The 19,103-nt window shown below is 38.1% G+C and overlaps 1 protein-coding gene across 49 annotated transcripts in view; it reads right to left on the reverse strand.

Moving 5' to 3' along the window:
- Positions 1 to 19,103, reverse strand: part of MARCHF1 (membrane associated ring-CH-type finger 1) — an 836,078-nt gene that overhangs the window by 326,282 nt on the left and 490,693 nt on the right. For 25 of the 49 annotated variants that reach the window (XM_084972203.1, XM_084972240.1, XM_084972217.1 and 22 more), the window contains one exon: positions 3,141 to 3,289. The exons of 21 other annotated variants lie outside the window; for them this stretch is intronic. In XM_084972203.1, the coding sequence (XP_084828329.1) occupies positions 3,141 to 3,251 (111 nt within the window). In that variant the 5' untranslated portion in view covers positions 3,252 to 3,289. Of the gene's footprint in view, positions 1 to 3,140; positions 3,290 to 18,737; positions 18,775 to 19,103 lie in introns of all 49 variants that reach the window. 3 more of the 49 variants (XM_084972201.1, XM_084972200.1, XM_084972216.1) reach the window with 1 other exon arrangement.

A 19,103-nucleotide genomic window follows, 5' to 3' on the forward strand; every position in this document is an offset into this window, starting at 1 on the left:
ATTGGTTTCAACCAAGGGTGTCAGGGTAGTGACACACATCACTTCCAATCCTGTTGGACATCTCCAGGATCACCCACTCATGTTCCGCCCACAGCTGATAAATTCAACTGAAGGTCTGCATTTAAGACAGCAGCCCCATAAAGTAGGGTGAGCAGGGACCTCTGTGTTCATGGTTGGAGCATCAAATGTTGTGTGGCAGAATGAGCCATGAGCCAAAGCAAACCTTAATTATGCTAAGCCTTTGACATTTCTGAGTTTATTTATGAAAGCTTCTATTCTTCATTTTCCCTCCTGAGAACTAAGCTGATACCCTCCAGCCCAAAATCCATTCTTCTGTATTATACTCCAAGATCCTGGAGATGGGAGCCTTGAAATACTGAAGACTTCAAACAACTCTTGGCCCCATCATTTTCCCCAAACAGGAAAAAATATTTAAGGCTATACAGATTTCCATAGGCATTTCAAATGTGGACAAGGAGAATACCAGAAAAGGAAGAGCTTCTCAAAAGGCGTGTCCAGAGGCTGGAGGGAACAAGGGAGCTCTCCCAGGAAGGAAGGTTAAAGCCAGGTAAGGGATCCTCCTTGAACTGGAGGTCAGGGAGACTAGATAACCTGTCTGGCAGGATTTCACCTCTGATTCCATGTGCATCTGAGTCTTCCTCTTTCCAGACATGAGTGTTTACTGGGGCTTTCCTTTTCCTCCTCCCCTCCTGCTTACTGGGTATAGATGTATGTTGGGAGCTGGCTGCAAAATACAGATCATTTATTTAGAGTGGATTCACCATCACATCATTAGATGAGGACAATGACTTCATGGACTGAATCCAGGGACTAAAGAGATTTTTAGTTATCTCTCTCAGAAAATAAAAATCCTTTCTCAAAAGGGAGTGGAAACATGCCATGAATAGTTGGCAACCAGAAGGGCGGACTGTGGCAGAGATGTTTGACATGCTCGCTAATTCCATCTGCTTTTCCTGACCATGTGGCTTCCTGACATTTACCAACCTCCCTTGCAGTTTAGATGGGCCATGAGACTGGGTTTTAGCCAATAGAAGGAGGTCTACACACGCTGGATAGCCCCATAAGAGCCCATACATAATGGACCACACAGCCTCTTCCTTTTCCTCAGTGACATAGGAGGCTAGTTGCTTAAGAAGCTGGCATTAAAAGGTGGAAGGAGCCTTTGAATGATCATTTGAACCTCCAGGGAGAGCTGCCCTACATACGTGGGCTATGACATAGGAATATTTTTCAATCATAAGAGCAGAGATTTTGGGAGGATATGTTACAGTGGCTGGGTGTTATCACCCTAATACAGCATTAGATTTTAAAAGATTAATTATTAGATTTAATGACACTGTTAAGTGATAGTTTTTCTTTCTATTAAAGGTATTTGAATGGAAAGAAAGGGCTGTTGCGAAAGTGAGACAATGTGATAGAGTTAAAAAAAAAAAAAAAAAAAGGCTTGCCTTGAGAAACCAGGCTTCTAGTAATCCTAGAAGTGACATTTACTAGCTAAGTGACTCTGGGAAAGTCACTTTAAGTCCTCTGGGCCACAGTATACATCTGTAAAATGAAGCTAATATCAGGTTACTCAAAATTATAAGAGAAAGGCAGGTCAAATGTTTGCTCAAGACATTTTATGATTTTAATCCATGCCTCTTTGAAATAGGAATTAAGCACTAAAGTCACTCTAATGAGAGATCAGAAGATACACACACACACACAGACACACACACACACACATATATGTGTGCATATAATATATATGAACCTGTGGTATATGGAAGTTCCAGGGCCAGGTATCAAATCTGAGCTGCAGTTGTGACCTACACCACAGCTGTGGCAACACTGTATCTTTTAACCTATTGCACCAGGATGGGGATTGAACCTGCACCTCCATAGCGACCGAAGCCGATGCCTTAAGATTCTTAACCCATTGGACCATGGCAGGAACTACCAGAAGTAATATTTTTATTTAAATAGTTTTAGTTGTTGCATGATATCTACAAAATCCAGCTTTATGTATAAATATTGTGCAACATGTGTGTTTAAATGGTGTTAACTCATGCCAAGCAGTTTTATTGATAATAGTAATTTACAAAATACCATATAGGAACATGAAACTTTGCAGTTAATGATATCGAAGAGTCTATTCCCTAGAACTTTATCCAATCACATTGTACAAATTCCTCAGACCCTCCACCCTCTCCCCAGAAGCTAAAATGATGGGATGAAGCAGGATTCCCACATCCACTGAAAGACTATTCCTCCTGATGGTTTCTAAGTAATGTTTACTCACAATACTTGTTTCTATGTAAAATAACAGAAATTATCACATAGCTTAAATGTAAAAAGAGACCTAAAACCTTTGTTTACATTTAATTATATGTTCATTAACTAATAAATAAGATTAATGAAAACACTTATGTTTTTATAAAATGGTAAAACAGTCATTAAAATACACCTAACATGTCAATTTAAAACTTAGAGACAATGGAATTTTGCTCCTTTAAATCAAACTCAAGAATGTCCCAGCCAAAATCTAAACAAAGAACTTCTAAAATGCCTTTTGCTAATGAGGTCTCTTCCGAATTAGTGGAAAATAATGGCTAACTAAAACCTAGCATTCAAACTTAAAAGCAGAAAACAAAACAAGAAAGAATATACCTTAAAATCATTTTTGCCATTATTTAATTCACAATTTTACATAAGAATACAATTTTTGAATCCTTTTTCAGACATTTTTAGAATATATTTATTTATTTATTTATTTATTTAAAGGAGGTATGATTTTTATTTTTCACTATTTTGGGATAAGGTGACTTTTCTCCCATTCATTCCATTACGGAAATGTAGAATGCAAGGTAAAAACATGACACATTCCTTAAATTCACTGATGTGGTGGAAGGGAAACGTCCGGAGGGAATGCAGAGAAAGGGAATTATTTTGTCTGAATTAAACTCTAGATGCTATGAGGCTGAGATGATTTGATCAATATCCACTACTTAAACTACATCTATAGGAACAATACAGGGCATGTGCAGGTACTATTGCAAAGCGGAGTGCTGTTTCCTCAGCAAGCACCCCACCCCCCTGCATCCACTCACACAAGCCATGGGGGCCACGGCTCCACTCACCCGCGTGGAGGGGTGCGCAGCGTCAGCCCTCTCCTCCGAGCCCTCGGGGGTCCGCGTGCTGGGTGGGGTCCTGCGGGGGTTGCGGGCTATCGCTTCACACCAGCCCAGCATTTTCTCCTTCCTCTTATCCCTTTTCAATGTCTGAAATTCTGAAAATAATGTACAGTCCCTGAAACATGTCACTTGTTTTAGTTGTCTCTTTAGTTGTTTTTGGAAAATGTACGTAATTGAAATCAAATAAGCGACTTAATGAAATACCTGGGGAGACATTTTATCTTATCCAGAGGTTAGGAGGAAGAAAAGATTATGCTGATTGTTAAGAACCTCAGAGTCACAGGCAATGAACACAGGACACAGGAACTCAAAGAGCTTAACATTTTACTCCTCAGTTTGTGACACTTCTAGACTGTGGGAATTTCTTGCATCCAGTTCTAAGTGTTATTTTCCAGGATTTGGTTCCTAACAAGAAGTTCTTACCTTAGGAGCTAAAAACAGATTCAATTCCTGATGTATCTACTTATTTCAATGACATCAAAGACATAGCTTTTCAGCTGAATGTCCTACAGATGCAAAATGAATTGAACATAGGCCAGTGATAACGATTACTCATTCTGGCAGTGGCATAGTTATATCTCTTATATAAAGTTCTGCCAACTAAAGGAGAAATTTTAGTGCATGGCATGGTAAATTTAGTATATGACATCCATCGCCAGTACAATCTGTTAAAATAATAATTAAAAAAATCTCCTTACTATATCATGAGTAGAAATAGTCCACAACTAGTTCTAGCTTTCCAGAACTTCCCAGTTGGGGGACTATTTTTGTCTCTGAAAAAGTTATATCAACAATGACTTTGAAGGTAATGAAGAAAACATTGTTTCCCTGTAAAGTTTTACAGCCTCGTTTTCCACTCCACCACGCTCCATAATTAGAAATAGTTTATTGCCAGTCTTTAGTTAAATGCATTACACTGTCAATTAAATATCAAAAATAATGTGGCATAATTATTTTGCACAGCATCCAAAGCAATTAGCAATCTGGTGGTTTATAATGTTTCTGGGATTCAAAACAAGAACAGTAACATTAAGAAAGGTTGCACTAATGGAATGACGAGTTATTACTGTAAATGACAAAATACTTAAGTTCAACAGATCTGAACAATGTGAATAGGAAATTATATTTAAAAACGCTCATAAAAAGTAAGTCTAGTATACTTAATGGAATGACGTTTTAAATAAGACTAGCGATCTGATATGACTGACCCATTCATCTGAGATTCAAGGAAATGGTGGCAGGGGCTTGGAAAGAATTGACTGAATGAGCAACAAATGATTAAAGCTTGCCCTTTCAAACACGTCTCTTGAGATTTTATTGAAAACGCTTATCTCTGATACAAAATCTGCATATCCCACTAATTTGCATTCCACAGAAAGTAAACATTTGCACATCCCTGGTACACAGTATCAGTTAGTCATCAGTTTTTAATTACATTTCTTGAAGTGCACTAAGAGTCAATGAAAATGAGTGTCTTTATTCCAAAGCAGGGAGTGAAATGATACATAATGACCAAAACAGTTTAATCAAGTACCAACAAATGTTCTACTTGTAAGTCATTTGCCATTTTTTAAAAAAATTAACTCTGTAATTAAATATCACTCTAGGACTTACAATAAAATGTTCAATTCATACATGAATAAAAAGCATAATAAAGTGACCCACAAGATGATATCATCAGTACCCATTCAGGGACATGTTTTTAAAGGCAGCCAATTTCTTTCTATTCCATGTCTGAGATTAAATAAGATAATTTCATTTCATTTGCAGCCTTTTCTTGTGGTGGCGGTGATGGTGGTCAAGCTAGATTCTCGTTATTCAGTCAACATTCATCTGTATGTATTTCTTTTTTCTTTTTTTATGTGATGATTTTAATTTTTTCCATTATAGCTGGTTTACAGTGATCTGTCAGTTTTCTACTGTACACCATGGTGACCCAGCTACAAATACCTGTATACATTCTTTTTTCTCACATTATTCTTGAGCCCCTGCTATCCTGTAGGTACTGAAGTAGGTATGGAAAAGCCATAGGGAAGGATCACTTTCATTTATTGTATTTCATTTTATTTTTATTAGAGTGTAGTTGTTTTACAGTGTTGTATCAATTTCTGCTGTACAGCAAAGTAACCCAGTTATACATACATATGCATTCTTTTTCTAATACTATCTTCCATCATGGTCCATCCCAAGAGATTCGATAGTTCCCTGTGTTGTATAGTGGAGCCTCATTGCTTATCCATTCCAAATGTAATAGTTTGCATCTACTAATCCTAAATTCCCCATCCATCCCCTTCCATCCCCCGTTCCCCTTGGCAACCACAAATCTGTTCTCTGTGAGTTTGGAGAAAAGGGACCCCCACTTCAGTGTTTGTGGGAATGAAATTGATACAACCACTATGGAGAACAGTGTAGAGGTTCCTCAGAAAACTAAATATAGAACCACCATATGTTTCAGCAATCCCACTCCTGGGCATATATCCAGACAAAACTATAATTCATAAAGTGTTACTTTCATTTTTGATTTTAGTCAGATTCAATGCAGTCTTCCCAAGAATTTTAAAATCCAAGCCTAACTGGGATCTTTTGGATGCCCTAATTAGTGGATTTGTAAACTTGTTTGCTCAGCTCCAAGGTGGTGGCTGCCCCTCTTGTTCTGAGATGTCCTTCCTGAAGTTGGCCCACGCAGACCATCTTTCTGACCTGTCCTGCTGAACAAGCTGCACAGTGGGGCTGTTAAACTTTGGGCTCTGCCTGTGATGTAGTCTAATAAAACATCAGCTGCATTTTAGTTTTCTTTTGCATGTAACACATATTATCTGAATTCTAGGATGCTTAAGAGGGCAAAACAATCCAACAAGTAGCAATAATACTCTTTTAAGCTAAATAATGTGCTCAGAGTAATCACTGAATATGCACCATGGACGCCAACCTGTCTGGTGTGGGAAAAGAGAAGAGAAATATGATCCTGTTGGCTGTGGCTTGGAAGATGAAAGCTTCTCCTTACTCTTGGACATAGTCACGGGAATCTTTACAAATAAAGTCAACTGTGTGAAATGACCAGAGTTGTCTGACTGTACAGCATCAGTTCACCTTTTTATTATGTGAATGAACACTATGTAAGAAGATAAGGAAAGCCTCTGATGGGTACATGACTCCATCTGATCATTCACATCTTATTATAAGGGAAGTTTCTTGTCTGGTGATTTGCTGAGGATACTTACTACGCATCCACCCAATTCACTAGCTCCTTTTTTTTTTTTTTTTTAATTTTTAGGGCTGAACCTATAGCATGTGGAAGTTTCTGCGCTAGAGGCTGAATTGGAGATGCAGCTGAGGGCTACACCACAGCCATGGCAATACCAGATCTGAGCCCCATCTATGACCTGTGCAACCTACACCATAGCTTTCAACAAGGAGGTATCCTTAATCCACTGAGTGGGACCAGGGATCGAACCGGCATCCTCATGGATACAAGTCAGGTCCTTAACCCACTGAGCCACAACAGGAACTCCCACCAGCTATGTTAGAGTCACAGAGTCTTATCTGAAAGGAACCAACTTGTAGAATGGCCTCAAAGGCAGCAGCATAGGTATAGATGAGGTGAAGGAGAGTGAGGCAGGAAAGGTGGAGTGCTCCATCACCCTGGCTGGTAGAGAATCTGATGGTCACTACAGATGACATCTCTTTGGTTATCACAGGACACTTAAACTTTAGTGCACATTTCCTTTTAAATGTTTTTTGTTATATTTGATTTAGAAATTTCCATCAATTTCTACTGTACAGCAAAGGGACCCAGTTATACACATATATACATTCTTTTCTCACATTATCCTCCATCATGTTCCATCACAAGTGACTGGATATAGTTTCCTGTGCTATATAGCAGGATTTCATTGCTTATCCACTCCAAATGCAATAGTCCACATTTACTGACCACAAGCTCCCAGTCTGTCACACTCCTCCCACCTGTCCCTTGGCAATTATAAGTCTGTTCTCCATATCCATGAGTTTGTTTCTTTTCTATAGAAAGGTTCATTTGTGCCATATTTTATATTCCAGATAGAAATGATATTTGTCTTTCTCTTTCTGACTTACTTCACTTAGTATGAGAGTTGCTAGTTCCATCTATGTTGCTATAAATGGCATTATTTTGGTTCTTTTTTATGGCAGAGTAGTATTCCACTGTGTGTATGTACCACATTTTTTTAATCCATTCACCTATTGAATGGATTGTTTCATGCCTTGGTTGAAGGCATCAAGGTTGTTTCCATTCAAGGTTGTTTTCATTCCTTGACTACTGTGAATAGTGCTGCAATGAACATAGGGATTCATGTATCTTTTTCAAGGAAAGTTTTGTCCAGATATGTGCCCAGGAGTGGAATTGCTGGATCATATGGTAGTTTTATATTTAATTTTCTGAGGTACCTCTGTACTGTTTTCCATAGTGGTTGTACCAATTTACATTCCACCAACAGTGTAGGATTGTTCCCTTTTCTCCACAACCTCTCCAGCATTTTTTATTTGTTGATTTACTAATAATGGCCATTCTGACCGATGTGAAGTGGTACCTCATTGTAGTTTTCATTTGCATTTCTCTAATAACTAGTGATGTGGAACACTTCATGTGTCTGTTGGCCATCTGCATGTCTTATATGGAGAAATGTCTACTTGGGTCTTCTGCTTATTTTTTAACTGGGTTTTTTTTTTGCCATTGAGTTTTATGAGTTTGTATATTTTGGAGATGAAGACCTTGTCGGGTGCATCATATGAAACTATTTTCTCCCATTCTTTAGATTGTCTTTTTGTTTATTTTATGGTTTCCTTTGCTGTGCAAAAGCTTGTAAGTTTGATTAGATCCCATTGGTTTACTTTTAGTTTTATTTCTATTGCTTTGGGAGACTGACCTAAGAAAATATTTGTACAATTGATGTTACAGAATGTTTTGCCTATGTTCTCTTCTAGGAGTTTTATGGTGTCTTACTTTATGTTTAAATCTTTCAGCCATTTTGAGTTTATTTTTGTGCATGGTGTGAGGTCATGTTCCAATTTCATTGATTTATATGCAGCTGTCCAAATTTCCTAGCACCACTTGTTGAGACTTCCAGTACTATGTTGAATAAAAGTGGTGAGAGTAGGCATTCTTATCTTGTTTCAGATTTTAGTGGTAAGGCTTTCAGCCTTTTGACATTGAGTATTATATTGGCTGTTGGTTTGTCATAAATGGTTTCGATTATATTAAGGTATTTTCCTTTGGTAGGAGTTTTTAACATAAATGGATGTTAGGTTTTGTCCAATGCTTTTTCTGTAACTACTGAGATGATCATGTGATTTTTGACTTTTCTTTTGTTAATGTGGTATTTGATGTTGATTGATTTGCATATGTTGAACCATCCTTGTGAACTTGGGATAAATACCACTTGGTTGTGGTGTATGATCTTTTTTATATGTTGTTGGATTTGGTTGGGTAAAATTTTGTTGAGAATTTTAGTGTCTACATTCATAAAAGATATTGGCCTATGATTTTCTTTTTTCATAGTGTCTGGTTTTGGTATTAGGGTGATGGTGGCTTCATAGAATGTCTTTGGGATTATTCCTTCTTCTTCAACCTTGTGGAAAAGATTGAGAAAGATGGGTATAAGTTCTTTGTATGTTTAGTAGAATTCACTTGTGAAGCCATCTGGTCCTGAACTTTTGTTTGTAGGGAGTGTTTTTATTTCTAGTGATTGGTCTGTTAAATGGATGTATGTCTTCTTGATTCAGTTTGGGCAGGCTGTATGTATCTAGAAAGTTTGCAGATTTATTCGCATATAATTGCTCACAGTAGTCTCTTATGGTTTTGTATTTCTGCAATATCCATTGAGATTTCTCCTTTTTCATTTCTTACTCTGTTTATTTGACTTCTTTCTCTCCTCTTGGTGAGTCTGGCCAGAGGTTTTTCAATTTGTTTACCCTTTCAAAGAACCAGCTCATGGTTTTATTGATTTTTATTTTATTTTATTTTATTGATTTCCTCTCTGATCTTTATGCTTTCCTTCCTTATGCTGACTTTAGTTTTTCTTTTTCTAATTCTTTTAGGTAGTAGGTTAAATTGTGATCTGAAATTTTTCTACTTTTCTGGGGAAGGCCTGTGTTGCTATGAACTTCCCTCTAAGCACTGCTTTTGCAGCATCCCATAGATTTTTGAATGGTTGTATTTTCATTATCATTGTCTTGAGGTATTATTTTTTATTTTTATTTTACTTATTATTTATTTACTTATTTATTTTACTTTATAGGGCCATACCCATGGCATATGGAAGTTCCCAGGCTAGGGGTCAAATTGGAGCTACAGCTGCCAGCCTATGCCACAGCAATGCTGGATCTGAGATGCATCTGTGACCTACACCACAGCTCACAGCAATGCTAGGTCCTTAACGCAATGAGCAGGACCAGGGATCAAACCCGCAACCTCATGGTTATTGGTCAGACTCTGTTTCTGCTGTGCCACAATGGGAACTCCCTTGAGTTATCTTTTAATTTTGCTTTTTGATTTCCTCATTGACCCATTTGTTTTTAGTAGCATGTTGTTCAGTCTCCACCAGTCAGTGTTTTCTCTTTTCTTTTCCTGTGGTTTATTTCTAGTCTCATGCCATTGTGGTCCAAGAAGATACTTGAAATAATGTCTATACTCTTAAGCTTGTTGAGATTACTTTTATTTCCTACATGTGGTCAATCCTTGAGAATGTTCCATGTGTACTTGAACAGAATGCATATTCTGATTTTTGTGTATATAATGTCCTGAAGATATCAATTAATTCTAACTCTTTTATTGTGTCATGTAGGATCTCTGTTGCCTTATTGATTTTCTGTCTAGAGGATCTTTCCATTGATGTAAGTGGGGTGTTAAAGTCTTCTATTATTACTGTATTCCCATCAATTTCTTCTTTTATGTCTATTAGTATTTGTTGTATGTATTTGGGTGCTCCTATATTGGGGCATATATATTGACAAGTATAATACCCTTTTTTTGAATTGATCTTTTTATCACTAAATAGTGTTTTTCTTTATCTTTCTCTACAGCCTTCATTTGAAAGTTTATTTCCTTTGATGAGTATTGCAACTCCTGCATTCCTGTCTTTTCCAATTACATGGAATATCTTTTTCTATCCCCTCACTTCCAGTTTACATGTGTCCTTTGCCCTGATATGAGTTTCTTGTAGGCAGTATATTATAGGCTCTTGTTTTTGTTTTTTTTTTTTTCAATCCAGTCTGCCACTCTGTCTTTTGATTGGTGCATTCAGTCCATTGACATTTAAGATAATTATTGATAAAGATGTATTTATTGCCATTTTAAACATTGTTTTCCAGTTGATTCTAAGTTTTTCCTTTGTTCCTTTCTTTTTTTGGTTGGATGTTTTCATTTTATTTTATGTTTGCGTCTTCCTCCTTTTAGTTTTTGTGAATATATTGTTTGGTTTTGATTTCTGGTTTCCCTGTTTTTCAAGTATGTTAACCCCTTGCTATATCTGCCTGCTTTAGTCTGATAGTCATATAGGCTCAAATATATTCTAAAAAAATTAGTCTAGATTTTCTTTTTTCCTTCTTCACATTTTATGATTTTGAATTCCTTTTTTAACATCTTCATGTTTATCCTTTTGATGTTCCCTGTGTTTACTGTCACTTTTACAATAGATTTTTTTTCTTTTATATCTGTATACTGGCTTATTTAAGTGATTACTTTCCAATTGTGATTTCCTCCATCCTATTTCTCCTTACTTCTTTTTTTTTTTTTTTTAGAGGAGACCTTTCAGGATCTCTTTTAGAATGTTTGGTTTTAGTATTGCTACATTTGCTACATTATTCAATTTTTCTTTGTTAGAGAAATTTTTTATTTCTCCTTCTATTTTAAATGATATTCTCTCTGGGTAGAGTATTCTAGGCTGCAAATTTTTCTCTTTAGAATTTTGAATATATCTTGCCACTTTCTTCTGGACTGTAGTGTTTCTGTAGAGAAATCAGATGATAGCTTTGTGGGGGTTCCCTTATAATTAACTCTATTATTCTCTTGCTGCCTTTAGAATCCTCTCTTTATCTTTAACTTTTGCCATTTTTATTATAATATGTGTTTGTGTGGTCCTATTTGGGTTAAACTTATTTGGGGCTCTCTGTGCTTCCTGTATCTTGCTATCTGTTTCCTTTTGATTTGGAAAGTTTTCAGCCATAATTTCTTCAAATATATTTTCAATCCCCTTTTCTTTTTCTTCTCCTTCTGGAATCCCTATTATGCATAGATTGATCCAGTTTATTTAATCCCATAGATTTCTTATATTGCTTTCATATATATATATTTTTTCATTTGGTTTTCTGTCTGTTGTCCTGATTGGGTGATTTCCATTATTCTATTTTCCATGTCACTAATTTGTTCTTCTGCATTATTCATTCTGCTTGTTAGTGCCTTTAACTCAGCTTGTATCTCTACAAATGAATTTTCTATTTTTTCTTGGCTTTTTCTTATATTTTTGAGTTCCTTTCTAAAGTAATCTTCATTGCTATGCATATCTGCTCTTAATTCCTTCATAGTTGCTCTTAATTTCTTCAGTAATTTCACTATCTCCTTTTTGAACTTGGTGTCTGTTAGACTGCAGCAGTCTGTTTCATCATTTGCTGCTTCAGGTGAATTCCCTGGTTCTTTTAACTGGGAATGGTTCCTGAGCTTCTTCATTTTGCTTATATTTTTTCTTTTTCTTTGAATTTGGGGAAAACAACTACCATAGTCTTGGAGGGCTATTTATATGTGAGAGTGCCCCTGGGTATTTTGTGAGGGCTTACTCTTTACTTTATTTGTGAGGCTGCTTTTTTGGATGCTTGCTGTCTCTTTCATTGGTGTGTGCATGCTGTTATTGCCTTGATAGGCTGCTGCATGCTGCATGGGAGATGGAGGCAATGGGCAGGGCTAGTAGCCAGTGCCTAGTTGCTGCACCCTTGACAGTGGCAAGGACCCAGGGGAAGGTGGTGCTGGCTGCTCCTAGTTGCAGGGCCCTGGGAAGTGGCAGTGACCTTCAGTCAGGTGTAGGCTGCACCTGGAGCATTGGCAGTGGCAATGGCAGGGTGTGTGTGATCTCAGGTTAGTGAGAGCAACAATGAGTGTTGCCTGATTGTGCTGAACTGAGATAAATGGGGCCATAGATGGTACCTGTTCACAGATCCCTAGTGGTGGCAGACCATGCCCAACTCTGGAGTCTGAGATGACTGAGTTTGCCTCTGCTGCTTGTAGACCATGCAAGAGGTGCCCTGTCATGCTTAGCCTGCATAGGACATGCCAACACCTATAGCCCACACAGAGGGGCCTGTTATCCATAGCCCATGCAACAGGTGCCTCACTGCTTGTAACCCCACCCTTCAAGAGTCCAGTAGCCATCCACTTCTTGTCTCGCCCTCCCCAGCAATGACTCCTTGATTCTTCCACAGGCTCAACCTCCCCCCAGGTTCCCCTGGCTGTGGCACTCTGCTTCCCATCACTTTGTGCACTGCTCCCTAGCTCCTCAGACTGTTTCCACACAGCCAACTCTAGTCCTCTTCCCGGAACTGACCTTGGCACTTGAGACTCAGCACCCAGCCCCCTTCTGAGCATCTCAGTCTGTGGTACTGATGGTCTGCATGGCTCTCTCTTTGCTTTGCCTTCTTCAGTCCAGCTGGTGTGCTCTTCCTCTTTCACAGCTCCCTCTCAGGAGTCCTAGTCCATCCTGATTCCTTTTCCTCTCTCTTTCTTTTTTTTTCCCTTTTTTTCTACCAAGTTATGTGGAGGGTTTCTTCTCCTTTTTGGAGGTTTAAGGTCTTTTCCCAGCATTCAGTAGATATTCTGTATAAATTGTTCTACATGTACATGGATTTTTTGATGTGTTTGTGGCAGAAGGTGACAGGTCTTAGTTCTCTGCCATTTTGATCCCTCCCCTAGAGCACATTTCAAAACAATCTTTTTGGCAACATGGATGATAAAAGGAGATATTCCAGAGATAGCTTAGGTTCTGGGTTTGACGTAATGAAAGGGTTAACAGTGTGGTTCACTGAGCCTTTTCAGAGCAACAATCTCTGTGGACTGAGTAGTTACTATATTCTCAGGTGGAAGGATACACCATCAGTCAGAAGGGTGGGCAGACTATGAGCATTTATATTTAACCTTGATGCACTTTAAACTGTAAGTATCATTAGTGATAGATCAAAATAGGAAAATGGTCATTAAGTATTCATGTTAATTACCCCTAACCATTGAACCAAACTAATATGAGATACAATGAATGAGCAACTTATATAATGATCACAGGAAATTGAGATTTAACTAAGCTTAATTTTTAATATGCTACACCTAGGAGACATTTAATTTAATAAATAGGAGTGCCATGCATTCTCTGTGAACTAAATTGACAATAAATTAAAATCAGGAAGGAAAAAATGCAGAACAATTGGATATACATCAGAGAGAGTGATTTACTTTAAATTCAGAAAACATTTAGTAAATACTTCCTTGCTGCCAAACGCTGTGCTTGGAGCTCTTGGTAATGGGATCTGAAAGATCTGGAACTTATATGTAGAGGTAAAACTGACACATGGACCATTTTTTCAACAGCAGTGCAATGAGTACGTGAAAACTTTGAGAAAAGATGTCTGACTTCCTATCACCTGAAGGAAAAGGCTGATTTTGGACAACTCTCCAAAGAGAATAAATATAAATAATTGACAGGAAAATTAAAATTCTTACAACTGCAAAAGCTTCTTCAGCTACCAGCTGTGCTGCACAGCCCCTTGTGGGGGGTGTTCTCTCTTAATCCATGTAAATGGCACTGTGATCCAGCCATACTCTCCACATAAATGCCCTGTGAAAAGTTCTCCTGCAGCTGTGCAGCTGAGCAGAAAGAAAGCCCAGCTGATTTCTCTCAGGGAAGCTTAGGACATTTACCTAACTGTACCCTACATCTAATGGAATTAAATCTTAAAATCAGAACATTTTTCTTCTCATAAAAAAAAAATGCATTTGGCTACCTCCACCTTGCCTGTCTCCCTCCTCAGCCATTTCCTTCCTACAAGGTGGCCGAGCCCACATCACACCAGTAAAGTCTAGATAGGGGCCTGGCAAGTCCTTCCCTTCACCACATGCATGACCCCGAGGATATTCTCTAACCTCCATCCTCAAAGGAAATGAGAATAGCCCTTGTCTAAGAACATGACAGGATTTTCTTTCTTTCTTTTTTTTTTTTTTTTTTTTTTTTTGCTATTTCTTGGGCCGCTCCCATGGCATATGGAGGTTCCCAGGCTAGGGGTTGAATAGGAGCTGTAGCCACCGGCCTACGCCAGAGCCACAGCAACGCTGGATCCAAGCTGCGTCTGCAACCTACACCACAGCTCACGGCAACGCCGGATCGTTAACCCACTGAGCAAGGGCAGGGACCAAACCCGCAACCTCATGGTTCCTAGTCGGATTTGTTAACCACTGCGCCATGACGGGAACTCCTGAAAGGATTTTTTTGATCTAAAATTTTAGACATTTGACTGTATGTTTCTTTGGGTAAGTGTCATCAAGAATTAGGCCTCAACTCTTGAACACCCCCCTCCAGAATAAACATGAAGCTCAGTCTCCTTTATGAGAGAAACAATGTGCAGATAGAGAAAGAAGGAAGTTAGGGGTATGATCCTTCTTCAGTGGGTTGGCTGCAGTATCTCTGAGGATTAACTTCTGTTCTTGGGGAAGGGGAACATATTTGTGTGTGTGTGTATTCCTCCCTAGGCCCTCAGAAGTCTGTAACATTTATGCCTACAACTCACATCACCTACTCTCTGGATGCCTGTGCATTTCCAACACACATGCAGCTCTGAATTGTCCTTGAAGACCTGTGTCCTTGAACACCTCTGGTGTTTTTGGAGGCCTTTAGACCAGGGAGTCTTTAGATGAGGTAACCATTAAACTGACTTCCATCAAATGGAAAAACATCCTTGGGGCCTTCTGATAGACTATGAGGCATGGTTTCTCAAATGGAGAGAGAGGTTCATGGCTGTCTGCTAGGATGTGGAACACTAACTGACCTAGAACCTGATAAATAATTATTGATAATAAAGTAAATGAGAAGATAAAGAAGAGCTTTCTGCTTTTGAGTAAATTTAGGAAATGAGGATAGCCATAGGTAAGTCATAGTGAAGGTTTAAATTCTTAAGTGATTTTTGCTTAGACTAGAGGAAAGATATAAGCAGTTTTCTTTTTAAAAGCTCTCCTTCTGCCTTAAATTCCTTTTAGAAGCACCTATCTTTCTTTGAAGTCTTATAAGTTACTCTAGCCTTATGAGGAAACCTGGTGATGAATACAGAAGTGGCACAGAGATCAGGGTTGCTGGATGCAAACTATTCCATTTAGAATGGATAAGCCATGAGGTCCTGCTTTACAGCACAGGGAACTATATCTAATCTCTTGGGAGAGAATATGATGGAAGGTAGTATGAGAAAAAGAATGTGTGTGTGTGTGTGTGTGTGTGTGTGTAGGTCACTATGCTATACAGCAGAAATGACATAGCACTGTAAGTCATCTATACTTCAATAAAAATTAAATTAAAAAAAGAAGTGGCATGGAAGAAGGAGGGGGCTCCCAGCCCCCCTCTGTTGGTGCAGGGCAAAGAAGGGTTTTGAGGAGACCATCTTGGTAGCAATATGAGTCAAGACACAAAAGTTGTTAGGAAAGGAGGAAGGGGAAGCTTCCAGGTTGGCAACTTTGGGAAAACTAAACACAGTGACTCCTCCAAGTCTCAGTACAGATGCAAATGAGGGGAAGTCACATAACAGGGACAGGGGGCTATTCTTTTGTGATGACTAACAAGCTTCTTCAGGAGTTTACTAGCTCAACACTCAGCACATGTGCTGGGCCAACCTCTGAGACATCAGCAGTGGCGTATGAGGGATTACAAGGTTACACTCTAAAGTAACCTTTGTTGGAAACTACCATATCTTGCTTGTAAAAAATATCAGAAAAAATCTCAAAAAAAAAAAAAGCAGAAAAATCCTGTGTTTGTGAATAGGAAGACTCAATATTGTAACAATGTCAATTTTTCCTAACTTGAGCTATTGATTCAGCAAACCCCAATCAAAATCTCAATATGCTGTTTTGTAGATATTGACAAATTTATTTTAAGGCTTACATGGGAAGGAGACATACCTCAAATAGCCAATACAGTAGAGAAGAAGAACAGAGCTGAAGGACTCAGATTACCCACCTTTGAAACTTACCAAAGTTATAGTCATCAAGTCAGAGTGGTTTTGGCAAAATAATGAACATAAAAAAACAACATAACAGAATAGAAAGTCCAAAAATAAACTCATAATTGCTGTTAACTCATCTTTGAAAAAGAGCAAAGACAATTTAATGAGAAAAGATCATCTTTTCAACAAATGGTTCAGGAAGAACTGGGCATTCACATGTAAAAAATCAAATCTGGACACAGAACCTTACACCTATCACAAAAATTAACTGAAGATGGATCACAGACCCAATTTAAATGAAAACTATACAACTTCTAGAAGAAACCAAGGGAGAAAATGTGATTGACTTTGGCTTTAGCAATGAAGTGTTAGATAAAACATTAAAATCGCAATCCAGGAAATAAAAAAAAATTGATTTTAGGATTAATTGAAATTATAAACTTCTATTCTCTGAAAGTTTTAAGAGAATGAAAACTCAAGTCATAGACTGAGAGAAAATATTTGAAAACTGCACATTAGATAAAGGTCTTTTATCCACAATATACAAAGAGCTCTTGAAATCAACAATAAGAAAACAACTCAGAAAAAAAAAGCCAAATTAGCAGATCAGAAACTTCACCAAGAGGATATACAGATGACAAGTAGGTATATGAACAATGTTCACCATCATATGTCATTAGGGAAATGCAAATTAAAACAATGAGATATTACAACTCATCAATTAGAATGGCTCAAACTCAACTGATAACATCAAATGCTAGCCAAGGATGTAAAGCAACCAGACCTCTCATTCATTGCTCATGGGAATGTAAAATGGTGCAGCCAATTTGGTAGCTTATTACAAACCTAAATATTATTATCAAACATTGAACTTGTAGCTATTTACCCAACTGACTTAAGAATTTATGCTTCCACTTCCAAAAAAATCTGTACATAAAGGTTTTTAGTAGCTTCATTTATAATTGCTAAAAGCTAGAAACAACCAATATATCCTTCAATAGGTGACTAGATAAACAAATTATGGTACATTCCCATAATGGTACATTATTCAGAAATAAAAGGAAATGATCCATAAAAAGGTGTAAATGAATCCTAAAAGCATATTTCCACACTAAAGAAGCCAGCCTGAAAAGGGCCACTCTATGTATGACTCTAATTATAGGACATTCTGGAAAAGACAGAACTATAGGATCAGAAAACTAGTCAGTGATAGGGCAGTGAAACTAGTCTGTATGACACTATAATGGATGGTGAGAGTCTAGGGAACTTCACAGCAGAGTGTCAACCTGAAAATGTATGTAAATAAAAACATATCATTTAAAAGGTTGGGTGATCCCAGGATGGAATGTGAAAAATAAAATTTAAATATGTGACAAATGTATTATATGACCTCACTGGACAGCATGAGGGAAAATATGCTGAACTAACCACTTTAGAAAGGAGTCTGTAAGATTACAGCAAAAATTGTTGCATATCAGCACTGTGCTCTGTTTCCTATAATTGTTCACCGTGGCGGGGGTGGGGGGAGGGGTGGAGGTGGGTAGCAGTTGACAATTCTAATACAGCGAGACCAGTATGCTGGGAAGGAACAATTAAGTGGTGGAAGTGAATGTAGGCCAGGTTCCTCAGTGTTGGGGTGGGAGGTTATAGACAAGTAGGGGAGAGGGCATGTGCCATGTGGTATGAAAGATGTAAACATCAATATGCACTTTTGTTTAGCTTAATACAGAGAAGTATTTATAAACATGTGTATGCACATGGCTTAGTATTTGCACATAAGTCTCCTAGTTCTGTCAGTTGGGAGGCCTAGAAGCAATGTTGGGTTGACAGCCTAGTAGCAATGAATATACCCAGTGCCCAGAGGTTGGTTTCTAATACTACTCTCCAATGAAAGGGACTGGGCTGCTTGGAGAAGTGGCTAATCCCAGGATGGGGACAGGAAATATACACTATGAGTCTGAAGCAACTTGCAGTGCAGAACTCCCAGTGGCCAAAGCAGAAGTTAGATATCTGTAAGTTTATACTGATATAGAGAAATGATTGAATAAAGACATTAATGGGGGATCTGTCATGTGGAATTCTAAATAATTTATGTAGAGAGCCCCCCTCAAAAGGTTGAGAGAAGCATAATCCCTACCCCCTTGAAGACTGTGTATAGTAACTTCCTTCCAAAGAGCACAATATGGAAATAATGAAAAGAGTTTCAATGTCATAGTGGAGGAACCTGGCAGACCCCACTTGAGCTGTGTTGTAAAGGTCCATATCAACAGTGCTAAGTCAGGTGGATAGTATGAACTCTTTTAAGATGTGATGAAAATGGTACTTTACCTCTGCGGTCTTCCTCCACGCAAACCAGAACACCACTCTAACAATTAGAAAAAAAATCAGACAAATTTCAGTGGAGGAACATTCCACCTAAGACCTGTAATCCTCACAACTGTCAGGGTCATAAATAAGGCAAGTCTGGGAAACTGTCACAGCCAAGAGGAACCTAAGGAGACATGAGAATTAAATACAATGTATCTTGAATGGGATGATGGAAAAATGACATTAGGTAGAAATTAAGGAAATCTAAATAACGTACAGACTTTAGTTAATTTTCTTTTCTTTTTTGGCTGTTGTAGTGTATGGAATTCTCAGGTCAGCAATCAGATCCAAGTCACAGCTGTGACCTACACTGCTGCTGCAGCAATG

This window comes from Sus scrofa, chromosome 8 (assembly GCF_054392235.1).
Source record: "Sus scrofa isolate SSC_HxYL_T2T_F1_AM1 chromosome 8, Sscrofa_HxYL_maternal_Yorkshire_Landrace_v2.0, whole genome shotgun sequence".
Lineage (NCBI taxonomy): Eukaryota > Metazoa > Chordata > Mammalia > Artiodactyla > Suidae > Sus > Sus scrofa.